We start from the raw sequence: 13546 nt of genomic DNA, 5'->3' as shown, positions 1-13546 counted from the left end.
TCTGGGGATGCAGAAGGCAGGAGGAACTGGCAGAGTTTGAGATGAGGGACCTCGTCCGGAGGAGGTATCACGGAAACAGTAGTTAACCGGATTAGGGAGAAAGGTGACTAAGATGATAGCCCCAAATGGATGGAGAAGCATGTGCAAAGGTCTGGATTCAGCAAATACAAGTAACCAAAAGGAGTTTAGTATGTCTGAACATAGAGTGAGAGAATGAGAGGGCATGGTGAGAATGGAGAAAGAAGCAGGAGCCTCAGGTATGGAGCTTTGGAGATCACATGAAGAAGAATTAACTTATTCCTAAAGAAAATTAAATGATATTTGGCTATTATGTAGGAAAGCAGCATGAACATAATTGCATTTTTGAAAGATCAATTTAGCTAAATCACTTAGAATGTGTTTGGTGGGAACAACATGAGAAGGTGGACAAATAGGAGCCTGTAGACCTCGTTCAAGTGAGAAGTGATATAGATATGGATGAGAGTGCTGGCATGGAGATGGAAATAAATGGGCAGGGTGGAGACATATAAAAGGAATAATTGATAGAGTTAGGTGACAGATGGGGTACATCAATTGAGGAGATGGCTGTGTCACGGACGACTCTGAGAATTTCAACTTGAAAGAATGAGTCAGTTAATAAGTGTTTTAGAGATAGCGAACACTGGAGGAGTAGATGCTTTCTTTAGGGGGAAAGATGATGTGCTCAGTTTTAAAAGTGTTGAGTTTGAGAGACATCTAAGTGGAGAAGTCTAGAACCTTCATGACCTTAGCCAGAGGCCTTTCTGACACTTGGATAATTGAGTTTGGAAGCTTAGAAGGCAGAGCTGGGCTGGAAATGTGTGTTTAGGAACCATTAGATTGTAGATGGTGATTGAGACCATAAGAGTACACGAAACCCCTTTGGTGAGGTACCTTGTAATCTGGGTGAGTTACAGGAGCCACTTTGATACCTGGGGACACCTTACCCTGAAAACTCACTGCTAGTGTGAACCACCCCTTGTGCCAATGTTGCTTTTGTCTCATGGTCATCTCAGATCCCACAATTTCTCCATCTCTCTCCTTTCTTTCTTTTACACTGCCCCTTTCTCTCTCTACCATTTTTCTCTCATCTTTTAACCCTTTATCTATGCAGTTATCTCTGTGCTTCATCTTTATGCCTCTCCATTGATTGCTTCCTGTATGTATCTCATTCCGTCTGGTTTTTTATGCTTCTGTCTCTGGATCTAGTTTTACTGTTGAAGTAATCCTCTTTATATTGTCACATCACTTTCTGTTTTCTCTTTGCTTCAGTTTGTTTCTCTTAATCTTATCTTGATCTGTTGGCTTTAAAAAAATTACAATCTTTGTGTTTATCTATATTTTCTTCAACCATATTTGGCTTCATCTCACAGTTTACCACTTTCATTGTCACCATCTGCCTGCTTTTTTGACACTGACCACACTATTGACTATTATTACTTCTGCCAGTTCTCTATGAGCTTTCTACATCACAGGACTGTCCGTCAGTCACAGACTTTATTATCATGTTTCTGGTAACCTTCCTAGAGGTATCTTGAAAATTATCCATCTTCCTCGACAAAACTTCCCAGTCTCGTGATATTTGGATCTCATGTCCACTTAGAAAAACTTGACACTTACTCAGATATCTTTTAATTTGAAGAAACTTACTCAGATATCTTTTCAGCCTAATTTTTCCATTATTTCTCCTTGCATTATCCACTTAGCGTCACCTCCCTCCACCCAGAAGCTGAGCTCTTCTTTCTCTTTTGGCTCCTTCAAACCTGTTGAAAACAGTCCAAATCTGTGCACAGACCTGTCTGTATATGAGTATGTGTATTGGTGTGTGCGTGTATGGCAATGTTTTGGGGGAGAGGTAGGTAAAGAAGGAAGAGCTTTTCCTCTGTGCAGACAGTAAAACAAAGATAACTGAGAACTAGTGTCACAATTGGCTTTTCTATCACATGCTAATAGATTGGCATCTCTTCTGAGTCTCTTCCTCTATTTATTTTTAGAGCTTTGAATCCACAGCACATTGAAGGGAACTAAGGAAACAGCAGACTGTAGATGGCGACCAGGAAACAGACTTTGATGCGGTCATGCTGATCTATGTTTGAAGCTCAGATGGGCTGAAGAAAAATACACCTGCTCCAATGACTACACCTCATATCCAACAGAGATTTTCTTTGTCTCTTTCAATCTAACCACACCTCCTCCTCCTCCTTTTCTTCAATTTTCTGCCCACCTGTGAACTTCGCTGTCCCTGATTTCTCTTATCTTCTGTGTTGATTTCTCTCATTTCATCAGTTATACTCTTAATATCTGTTCCTTTTTATTTCTCTGTTCATCCTTTTTGGCATTATCCTTCTAGGTGTTCTGTGTATCATACAACTGGTTCCATTCCTACCCTCTCTGTTTCTTTATGGTTTTTGCTTTTTCCCTCTCAATCTGAATATATATTTCAAAATCCACACCAATACTGGTGGTTATATACCCACCAATACATATACATATATATGTATATATGTGTGTATATGTATACACACATACACACACCACACACACACACACACATATATATACACATATGTATTTATTATTGTTGCTAAATAAGTTTTCTTGCATCAGGCACTGATACATTCCCCTGTGAATATGCCAGATCCCTCGTATCTCCTCTTTGGGCTCTGATCATGGGACACAGCTCTTATCTTCCTGCCCGTTACATAAAATAGTCACCCTTTTTTACCCTTATACATTTGTACATCTATTTCCTGATCCTAAAATGGGGAAGCAAGAGTTAACCTTCCTAAGTCTTAAAGATTTTGTGATAACAGAGTAAGATCTTATTTGTCAAAGGAAGTTAAAATATCACGTTACAATCCAATTATAATGTGATGAATATCTGTCACAAACTATACTAAAGTTTGAGAATGGTTGATCTGAAGCTTTTATTTCTGTCTATAATTACACAGCAGGACCAGTTGTCTTTTGAGGCTTTTACGATTACAAATGACATTAATGTCAGCCAGTATATCACTATAGAAATCTAGGATCTTAGTGTTAGCAGGCATGACAGTAAATGTTTAAAAAGAGACCATCATTTTGGTGATTATTTCAGCTAAAATAGGAATATAAAATTACATACATTTAGTGAATATGAGTTATTCTATTAAACATGAATTTATAATAGTTTCCTGCCTCCTTCCATTTTCTAAAATCTGAAAAGTAGTTCCCAGGATTAACTGGATACAAGGTAGTCAAGGTCTCAGAATAAAATGCACCAGGAAACAGTGTCTTTTCATTCCTGACATTCTGCAGGCCAAGGCTTGGCATCGTAATCTTCTTTACCTGACCCATTTCTTAGGACTGAGTTAGACGTTTCCTGAAGCTCATCTTTGTTACTCAGTTCTGAAGTGTCACTACTGATGATTCCTGCAGAAAGAAATAAAATTCCTTTACAGTCTCAGCCTGTGTCCTAGGACCTATACAGCATGGAGTTCTTTAAAAGGAAATCTGGAAAGGGGAAGCTTATGTAGAAGAGGTAGGAATATTCCTACCACCAGGCCCCCTACGGCTCCATCTGGCCTCCTGGTCAAGGTTGACTCCAGGGACCACCCCCAAGGCCAGGACTGGACACAACTTTGCCGTGGAAGGCACTCGCTTTGGTCACTATTCTTTACCCTTTCCTCTTGTCTGCACATACTTCTGCTTCCACTTTGTTTCTTATCCAGGGGGACGGTGGAAGCAACATTTTCACGATGTCAGGGGCTCCATCAGCTGGGGCCTCAGTGACCACCCCTCCACCCTGGGACCCACTTTATCCTTTTATGTGAGTGAAGAATAAACTTGTACCGCACTTGTGACACTGAACTTCCTGAGGCCTACGAGTAACATCGATTAGCCCAGCTCCCCTAATTCAAAATGTATAATGTGAAGCATCTAAAATGCCAACAAATTTATCATTTTATTTTAAAGGATATAACCACAAATTTGACTGAAGCTTTTGTAGCAAAGAAAGATATTTGTTACAGCAAGAATTTTGATTGTTCTCACGTCTTTTCCTACGGCTTATGCTGCAAACTGATGTGTTTTCAATATCCCAAGGATCTAGGAAGGAAAGGAAAATGCAACCAGTGATCCATAACTAAAAGAGTAGTAAATCTTACGACTACTCACATTGTGGACAGGATTTGGACTCTAAAGACACAATGATGATCATTTCTGTCTCTTCCTGTCTAAAGGAAAGTGATCACTACCAAATGTAGCAAAGACCCCCCCCCCCAATCCTTCAGCCCTAATTGCAAAGTCAAAGAAGTTTTGAAAACCAATATTTTTTCAAGGTTTGTACTAACTAGTTTGGCAATGAATCTGGACTTCAGCTGCCATGAGTCCAATAAAATATTTATCACGGTTGTTGTGAAGTCACACAATTTGCTGCAGGAACACTAATACCGTATATTGGAGAAGGAGATTCTGTCCCAGACCCTACTGGAGTGTTTTATAACAAATAGGATATACACCACACTGTCTTTCTAAAATAATAAAACATTATTATCTTACATCTGGCTTTAAAGATTTTGAATAAATGATTATGAATATTTGCTAAGAGTCCAGGTTGTTAGTTCTGACTCTTCCAATAATTGTCCATATGTGAGGTGTAAAGGTCCTTAAATGTTTATGTGCTGGAGTTTCCTCATCTGTGAAATGAGGGAACAACAGCTTTCTGACCTACCTTTTAGGTTGTTGTAAACATAAAATGATACCTTATTTGTGAAAATGTTTTCAAATATCACTATACAGGCCAATGTCATGTTGCAGGTAATGCTGGGTTCCTACCTGGCTCTGCCTTTTACTCTCCATGTGAATTCATAAAAGACCCTCAAACATTACCAACTCCAGTTTCCTCATCTATAAACCTGGGATAACCTGGTGACCCTAACTCCCTGTTAAGGTTTTTGTAAAAACAAAGGGGAAGCTTTATTTATAAAAACCCTATGAGAAATCACCGTGTAAGCCAATGATTTAACTATAATTGGGGTTTGAGAGTATTTGGTCTTAAGCTATTTTTCCATCAATAATTTAATAGAAGCACAAATTATTCTGGGAAGTCTTTCTAAGCTGGGGACTCATGACAATATTAACAACAAATAGAGGAACGCTGTGCTTAGTATGCTCCACAGAATAAAAGCATGCTGAGGAATAAGTACACTATTTCCACTCTTTAGCATTAATAGATATGATAGTGTGTAGTAAAAGGTATAATTTTACTAGCCTATTTTTGCTACATTTTCAATATATCAATTGACCGGGCTCATCCAGTTAAACAACAGTTCATATACAATACCTTCTTGCCTCCTTCCACTTCCCAACAGGGCCAAAGAAGTTAAAGGTGGAAAATGATATCCTAGAAGGAATCAAATCAAGGCATGTGGTGAATGCTCAGAATAAGATTCATCAGGAAAACAGAGCTCTGGATTTACACTCGGGATATTTGCTGTGCATGGCTGCAATCCGTGTCTTCCTACACGAGACATCTGGGATCGTGAGCAGGTGGCTTTTTGGCCCCTCCTCCCTCACTGAATTCTAAAAAGTCAAGGTTATTGGTCACTGCACAAAGGAACAGGATTCTCGAGGGGTTTGGGTGTGTGACCAAGGAACGCGTGCAGCAGGAAATTCCCTCATAAGAAAACTTGCAAAAGTCTTGAAAAGCCATGCGAGGCATGGCCTGCACCCAGGCCACTCTGGGCTGCCCTTCTAAGTCATCTGCTGTGTAGGTTAGTGATGTTCCATTCCCTGTTCCCAGGGCAGAGACAATTCAAATGCAAGGGGCAACTTTGCTCTGCTTGAACCTTACCGTCCTTCCCTTCTCTCTCTTCTACTTCTGACCCCTTCTGTTGTCTTTTCAAACTTCCTTCATCTGCTGTTTCTCATGTAGGGTACCTTGGAAACCTTGTGTTCAAGACCTTGTGTGAGTCTCGTCTCCTCACCTCCTCCCACCCCCTGCCAACCTGGTGCCCTCCTGAACTATTTGCAAGCCTGGGAAATAATCTTCTCATATGTCTGAGCCGTAGATGTGTTTTAGGACTATCTTCTAGAGCAGTCTTCCTACTAGTACTAAGACAAAAGTGTTCCCTAAAAACTGAAACAAATCTACATTTTACTTTGATAGATCTAGTGAGCAATGAGATTGAGTGTATTATTTAAAATATTGCTCTTTTATAGCACCAAGATCAGGTAACATTTTATTTCTTCTTAGGACTGTTCTTAGTGTGTTTCCATAAATAGGTATGTTTCTGATATCGTCTAGGTCTAAAAAGTAGAAAGGGACAAAACTTCACCAATTTGTACACTACAGAGACATGGATCTTATGGCAACTCAGGCTACCCATAGGATTGAGGAACTAACATTTTGATAATCATTTCGAGCTTCAATTTTACAAGAAAATAATGCAGAATCCAGGACGCTAGCCTTGTTATTCCCTTCAGTCTCCCATGAGACTTTGTAGAGACCTTGAAACATTTATGTGATTGTGTTTCCTCATCTAGAAGCAAGGGTTACAATGTCCATCCTGCTTAGCCCTTAAGGTTGTTGTAAGATATTGTTTGCAAAGGTCCTTTGAAAAATTACTGTATATGCCATGACTTGTTGAAGAATTCTGTCAAAAACAATCCTTTGGGTTTCAGAATGCCTTATACGAGGTCTTTATTTCTGCTAACACTAGGTAGCTGGACAAGTTATGACATGATTCAAGTTTGTGGTCAGATGATAATATGACCTTCCAATAAAGGAATACAGCCCACCCTTGAACAATATGGGTTTGAACTGCACAGGTCCACTTAAACTCAGATTTTTTCCATACTAAATACTACAGCAGGACTTCCCTGGTGGCACAGGGGTGGAGAATCTGCCTGCCAATGCAGGGGACAAGGGTTCGATCCCTGGTCTGGGAAGATCCCACATGCTGCAGAGCAACTAAGCCCGTATGCCACAACTGCTGAGCCTGCGTGCCACAACTAGTGAAGCCCACGTGCCTAGAGCCTGTGCTCCGCAACTAGAGAAAGCCCCTGCTCAGCAATGAAGACCCACCACAGCCACAAAAAATAAAGAAAGAAAAAGAAATTAAATACTACAGCACTAAACGATCCACAGTTGGTGGAATTCATGGATGTGACCTGTGTGTATGGAGGGCTGACTCTTAAGTTAGGCAGATTTTTGACTACACTGGAGGCTGGTGCCCTTAACCCGTGCACTGCCAACCGTATTTAGCTTTCTGTTCTTTGTAGAAATCACCGTATAAATCCACCACTTTATAGGCATAGCAACTAGTAGTTTTTTTTTTTGGCTGCGCACAGGCTTTCTCTAGTTGTGGCGAGCGGGGGCTACTCTTTGTTGCGGTGGCTTCTCTTGTTGCGGAACACAGGCGCCAGGTGTGCGGGCTTCAGCAGTTGCGGCATGCAGCCTCAGCAGCTGTGGCGCACGGGCTTAGTTACTCCGCGGCATGTGGGATCTTCCCGGACCAGGGCTCGAACCCGTGTCCCCTGACTTGGCAGGCGGATTCTTAACCACTGTGCCACCAGTGAAGCCCACAGCTAGTAGTTTTTAACACACTCATTACTTTGCTGGCCTATTTCTACTATATAATCAATATAGGCTACATATATTGATTAATGGGACCCAATAGTTAATAGGCCTCATTCTCAGATATAGATTTCATATCTCTCTGCATTTCCCATAAAAGTCCAGTAAAATAAAGACAGAGAATGGGATTCCAGAGTAAACTGGAACCATGCTACAGAAGGGGCTCAGAATAAGATCTCAGGGAACAGTGGCTCTAGTTCAGATTCCTGCAGCCTAGACCTTGCTCTCCCACTTCCTTACCAGACGACTTACTCAGTGCTGACGTGGAGGGTTCTGGGGACTCCTCTCCATCACTGGGTTCTGCGGAGTCCTCACTGCTGATCACTGCACAGAGGAAAACAACCACTTAGGATCTCAGGGTGGAGCCCACGCGGCAGGAAACCCCAGAATGAGAGCACTAGGAAGATCTAGAAGCTAAGTTAACTCAGGGCACCGTGGCCTGTGCTTGAATGTGTGTGACCTGCAGGTTTCTCCAGGTCCTGCACAAAAAGTGATGATATTCACAGGGGCAGCTTTGCCCATCCTGCCAACACTCTTCTTTCCTCACCCTCATTCTACCTCTTACCACCACCCTCAATCTACCTCTGACCCTCTACTTCATTCTACCTCTTTCTTTCATTCTTATTTTACTTCTTCACCTTCCTCTTGGCTTGGCCCATTTTCCCTACTTATGCCTCTCTTTCTGGGGATGGTATCTCTTTATACCTCGCTTTGTCTTCATGTGTTTCTCTTCCATCTCCTCTCTTGAATACCCTGGGTCTCTGATTTTTTCCCTTTTCTTTATCTTCTACCCCCATACTTTCCTCTCTTGCTTTAGAGATTGTCTCTTGGACATCAATACTTATTATCTACCCCTTTTGTCTTTTGATATTTTTCCAGTTCCTGGGGAATCTCTTCTGCTAAACTCACTGCACGGGGCACTGGTTCCCTCCCCTTCCTGCCTCTGTCCACGGCCACCTGCCCTGGCTGGATGTACCTTGATGACCTGCCCCAGCCTCTTGCCCTGTTCCTGTGATTCCTGCTCCACACTGTGTCAGCCTTACCTATTACATCAGATGCCTGGTTACAGTCAGTTCTGGCTTGGGTTTGCCATTCAACTTCGGGGTTAAAAAATGGCTTTTCCTTCTTTATATCCACCAGAAGGACAGAACAGGAATTGATTTGAAATCCATGGTTGGGTAGTTTTGCTTCTGGATCAAATTGTAATGAATGAAAAATTGTAATTTGTCACTCCAAAAGGGAGTAAGCACCGTTCATTAGCATTAACAGCCTTCTCCTTGTAATTCCACTGCAGGAGGGACGCTTCACCCCAACCCTTCTCCTTCCTGCTGTTCAACTCTGTCCCTTTCTTTGTGTCTCTCTCAACTCTCAGGTTTTTATTTTATCTTTGTTTTTACTTTCTTTTCACTTACTTTTCTCATCTTTTGATGATTTTTTTTTTTTTTGCTTTTCAAAAATAAAAATCATAATTGTAGTATAACCCATAGATAAAAATGCACAAATCATAAATTTTGAATTATCACAGAACAAGCATATCTGGGTAACCATCACTTTGGTCAAGTAATAAGAGATTACTAACACTCCAGAAACCTCTTAGTGATGCCCCCACTAACTGTCCAGATGTATCTTGCTCAAGTTAACCACCACTTTGACACTTTTAATACCATAGATGATTGATTTTGCTAGTTCAAAATTTATATAAATTTATATAAGTGGAATCATTCACTCTTGCACTCTCTCTCTGTCCCTCTGACTTTTCAGGGGCGGGGGTGGATTTGGCTTCTTTAATCAACATGTGTGTGATAGTCATCTGTATCCATTTCGTATATTTATCTTCACCACTATATAATATTCCTTTATAGAAATTATCCATTAAAAAATAAAACCATAAAATATCCATTTTTGCTGGCTCAAGCTTTAGACTACTATGAATAACACTATGATGAACATTCTTTTGTATGTGTTTTGATGAAGATAATATGCATTTCTGTTGATCTGTTGAGGAATGTAACTGCTGAGTCATAGGCTATGTGTAAAGTTAGGATTGACAGAAGTGACAAAACCATGGTTGGATTAATCCACTAAGTTTTGGGACTATTTTTTTATACAGCAATAGATAACTGATACAGCTTCCAAATAGAGATGTCCATCAGATCTTTGAATACAGATCTTCAAGCACTTGGAGGAATGAGTCTAGAGATCAGGTCTGGGCTGGAGATGTTCATCTAGGAATCAATAGATGATGGATGGTACTGAAACCACGGGGAGGGTGAGATGCCTGAGGAGAGGCCTATTTTTATCTGAGGGGGTTACAGGGCTATTTTGATCATTGCAGATACCTTACCCTTCTCAATGGTATTAGGAACAGCCCCTTGTGTCTTCTTTTTTGATGACTGTCTCCTCAAATGGGGTAATGTCTTGATTTGTCTCCTCTCTCTGTTTGGCCCACTCTCTACCGATTTTTAATTCATTGTCCTTTAAATTACTCTCTTTGTGCCTCTCCTACCCCCATTTTTCTATTTATTGGTATTCTTTTTCATCTGTATCTTTCTCTATTCATCTCTTTTCCTCTACATTTGTAATCACTGTCCCCAGTGTCCAGCAGGGTCTAGGACCAGGCAAAGGAGGTGCCTAGGGCACAAGAAGGTGCCAAGAGTAAGATAATCCTTATATGTGCCCCAGGGTCTCACCCTAGACCTGACCCTGCTGTCCCATACCTGCTTTTTCAATGTATCCATTCTCTGTTACGTTTCCTACTTTCTCTTACTGTATCCCTGTTTCTTAATTACTATTATGACCTGCACATGTCTCCTCTATATCAATTTTGTCTTTCTATATATTTTCCTCATTTAAGCATTCAAATCATCACCGAAGTTCTCCCTGTGTGCCATTGTCCAACAAACCACATCCCTCTACCTGCCACTTCCTTTCTAAAAGGCCATTCACCTGGGCTTCCTTACTTGCAAATCTGACCTGCAACATCTTACATGATTTACATGTTTCTGTTATAACCTCTGAAAAGGAAGTTGCAACTTATTTCTTTTCGTCAACTCCACAACATGGCATTATTTTGATTCCATGTCAATTTATCTAAAATCTATCTCACTCTTGTACTTTGTTATTTGGTGCTCCACAGTCCACCTTTTCCTATTTTTCATCTTTGCATTCTCTTCCCAGGCACACCCCATCCACTAAAGAGCTCAGCTCTCCTTCTCCCTTGCAACTTACATCTGCTAAAATCAGCCAGAGGTTGTGGAGAAAGCTGTGTGTCTTGGACAGTGTTAGGATTGGGAAGGGGTGTATTAGTATGGGAGAACAAAGGAGAGCTTTTACTCTCATAGAAAAACAAAGATGTAATTAGAAAATTGGTAAGTAATTACTTTCTTCCTCATAAGGCAATGGGCTGGGTGTCTCCTTTCTTGCATCACCATTATTTGATTGGATAGGTACTTGTTCGCAGGACTCTGAAGATAAAAATGACCACAGAGACTTGCTTTGCCCCGTTTCCATTTTCTTGCATTTCATCCGACTTCTCTTTCCTTCTTATGTTTCTACTTATAACCTGTCTGCATATATTGCCACCTTCACCCTGTGAAAGTGCTGTGCTTCATTGATTCTGGAGTCGATCTCTCCCTGACTTGTTCGACTTTTATTTCTGTCTCTCTTCCCCAGTGGGGCTCTGCAACTCTTCCCCTTCTGTCTCTTAGTTTTTCCTTTCTCACTTTCTTCTTCCAGGTCTCCCCCGTCAATATATCAGGCCCCATTCCTGCCCTCTGTGTGTCTGTTTGATTTCCCCTTCTTTGTTAATAGATGTCTCCTTGAGTGGTGCATTACTTCCTTCTCTGCCACTAGTCAGGACCTCTTGGCCCTTCCACACTCATCAAACCCAGCCAGTCTTACCTGCTGGTTCAGACTCTTGGGCACATTGTTCATTTGCTTGTTGGCTTTCTAGTGCATCGTTTTGGTCACTGGTTGTATCTTTCCTCTCTGCATTTATCTGTTCTGTTTCACAGAGGTTATCCGAGAGTCCATTTTCAGGTGAGGTCGTACCTAAATCATGTTTTGATTCATCAATACTTTGTTTTCCTCCGGCATCAGTCAGCATCCAACAGGAAAATACAAACCACCCGCGGTCATAGGGAACTTGCCTTTGTCCCCAGAGCTGCCCCTGACTGGTGGCCTTCCCTTACTCCTGCAAAGTCCTGCTGCCTCTTCCGCACTCCCTCTTACTCCACCCCCTCCCTGTGCAAGTCTTGTTGGCCTTTCCATGAGGATTCAGTGTCTGATTCTCCTCCACTTTCTCCAGCCCTTGGGATTTCCCTCTTTATATGTTTCCTTATTTGTGTTTCATGGTTCTGTCTTTTCCATTAGGTTACCAGGTAGTATACAGGGTTGCAAACACAGGCTCTGGGTTCAGAACGCCTGGGTCTATCCTTGCTCATTGACCCCAGGACAACTATTTACATGGTCTCTCTAGATTTCAACTTCCTTATCTGCAAAATGGGCACATGAGTGATAACATCGTCCAATGGCACTAATCCCACAACTGCCAGAATAAATGTTCAATCAAGTGAGCTGTTAATAACTTGGTTGTTTTTGTTGTGTCCCTGACCCCTTTCTCCTTTCATTTCTTCTTTTTCTTCCTCTCTGTCTCTCAAATACCCACATCCTCTCCTCCACGTCTCTACCACTTCCTTGCTTCTGTCTCTATATGACTGCCTTTCTCCTTGAATATTCCTGCTCTTGAACAACATCCCCCACGTTTAAATCGGTCCCTCCTTCTGCCATCATCAAGGGTCTCCTCTTTGACGCTGACCTTGGGCCCATAGTCCTTAGCCCTTCACACCTTTACACTGATCTTCTCCTACAGGAGTCTTTCTAAATCACAATTACTTCCAGGTAGTCATTCTCTTTAAATCTGGTTACTGACACCCTGGGTTCCTCTTCCTTTGTCTTGGTATTTGGGCCCACAATCTCTTGTCACAGCTACTTCTCCAGGACTCAGCCTCTGGTTAGATGCTCATACAGACACCCCACGCCGCCTTCTCCGTGGTCCTTCAACATTTCTTCCCTGATTCTCAGTGTTTGCTCAGGACTCGGGCTCACACCTCCCCTTCTCCTTTCCCTCTTAGCAGATGGGAATCGCTTTTGTATTTGTCTCAATCACCTTGCTCAAGGCTTAGTGGGAGAGTAGGCCTCTCCTCCCTCTCTTCTCCATTGCTTTCTTCATGATTAATTTTCCCCTGCATTACTGAAGAGAGGGACAGAGAAGAAGACAATTAGAGATCTCCACCAGAGACCAGGAACATCATCTCAAAATTACAAATTTAGGAATTCCTAGCCCTCGGGTCACTCAGAGCTCAGGGGTTCCCAATCCTCTTGGTAAAGTTCCCCCATCATCCTTGGACAGAAGAGAAGCCCCGGCAAGCTAACTGCTATGTAACCCAAACAGAAATGAGCCACTTGTATGTAAGGATAAAGGAGTCGTGGAAACATCGTGATCCTGTCAGTTATGTAAAATAAACCTTGCATCGTGGGGAAAGCACATGTCAAGATAAATAAGGAAAGTGAAATGTGTTTACTGAACTGTTCAAACTGTAAGGAAGAAACAGAGAGATTTCCTCTGGAGAAGGGGTAGGATCCTAGAGAGATCCGTGTGTATAAAAGAGAAAGCCCAAGAGCTATAAAGATGGGACTAGGGACTTCCCTGGTGGTCCAGTGGTTAAGACTCTGAGCTCCCAATGCAGGGGGCTCGGATTCCCATCCCCGGTCAGGGAATTAGATCCGCATGCCGCAACTAAGAGCCTACATTCTGCAACTAAAAGAGCCCGCGTGCTGCCTCGAAGATCCAGCGTGCCGCAACTAAGATCTGGTGCAGCCAAATAAATAAATAAATAAATAAATAAATAA

At 41.8% G+C, this 13546-nt stretch overlaps 1 protein-coding gene across 29 annotated transcripts in view; it reads right to left on the bottom strand.

Annotated features, from left to right (window-relative positions):
• The window catches only part of LOC309663074 (nuclear autoantigen Sp-100-like), a 104562-nt gene that overhangs the window by 49029 nt on the left and 41987 nt on the right, over positions 1-13546 (bottom strand). For 19 of the 29 annotated variants that reach the window (XR_014265098.1, XM_082466458.1, XM_082466453.1 and 16 more), the window contains 8 exons: positions 12804-12887; positions 11537-11686; positions 11017-11100; positions 8680-8826; positions 7877-7960; positions 5342-5401; positions 4051-4104; positions 3346-3429 (listed from right to left, as the gene is read on the bottom strand). Coding sequence is in view for 28 of the 29 variants with exons in the window: in XM_082466458.1 (XP_082322584.1) it covers positions 3346-3429; positions 4051-4104; positions 5342-5401; positions 7877-7960; positions 8680-8826; positions 11017-11100; positions 11537-11686; positions 12804-12887 (747 nt within the window). In the remaining variant the exon portion in view is untranslated. The remainder of the gene's footprint in view (positions 1-3345; positions 3430-4050; positions 4105-5341; positions 5402-7876; positions 7961-8679; positions 8827-11016; positions 11101-11536; positions 11687-12803; positions 12888-13546) is intronic. The other 10 variants (XM_082466447.1, XM_082466457.1, XM_082466442.1 and 7 more) reach the window with 10 other exon arrangements.

Source organism: Balaenoptera physalus, assembly GCF_965194825.1.
Source record: "Balaenoptera physalus genome assembly, chromosome: 6".
Lineage (NCBI taxonomy): Eukaryota > Metazoa > Chordata > Mammalia > Artiodactyla > Balaenopteridae > Balaenoptera > Balaenoptera physalus.
Note: the sequence above shows the minus strand (reverse complement) of the source record. Positions and strands in the feature narration are given on the sequence as shown.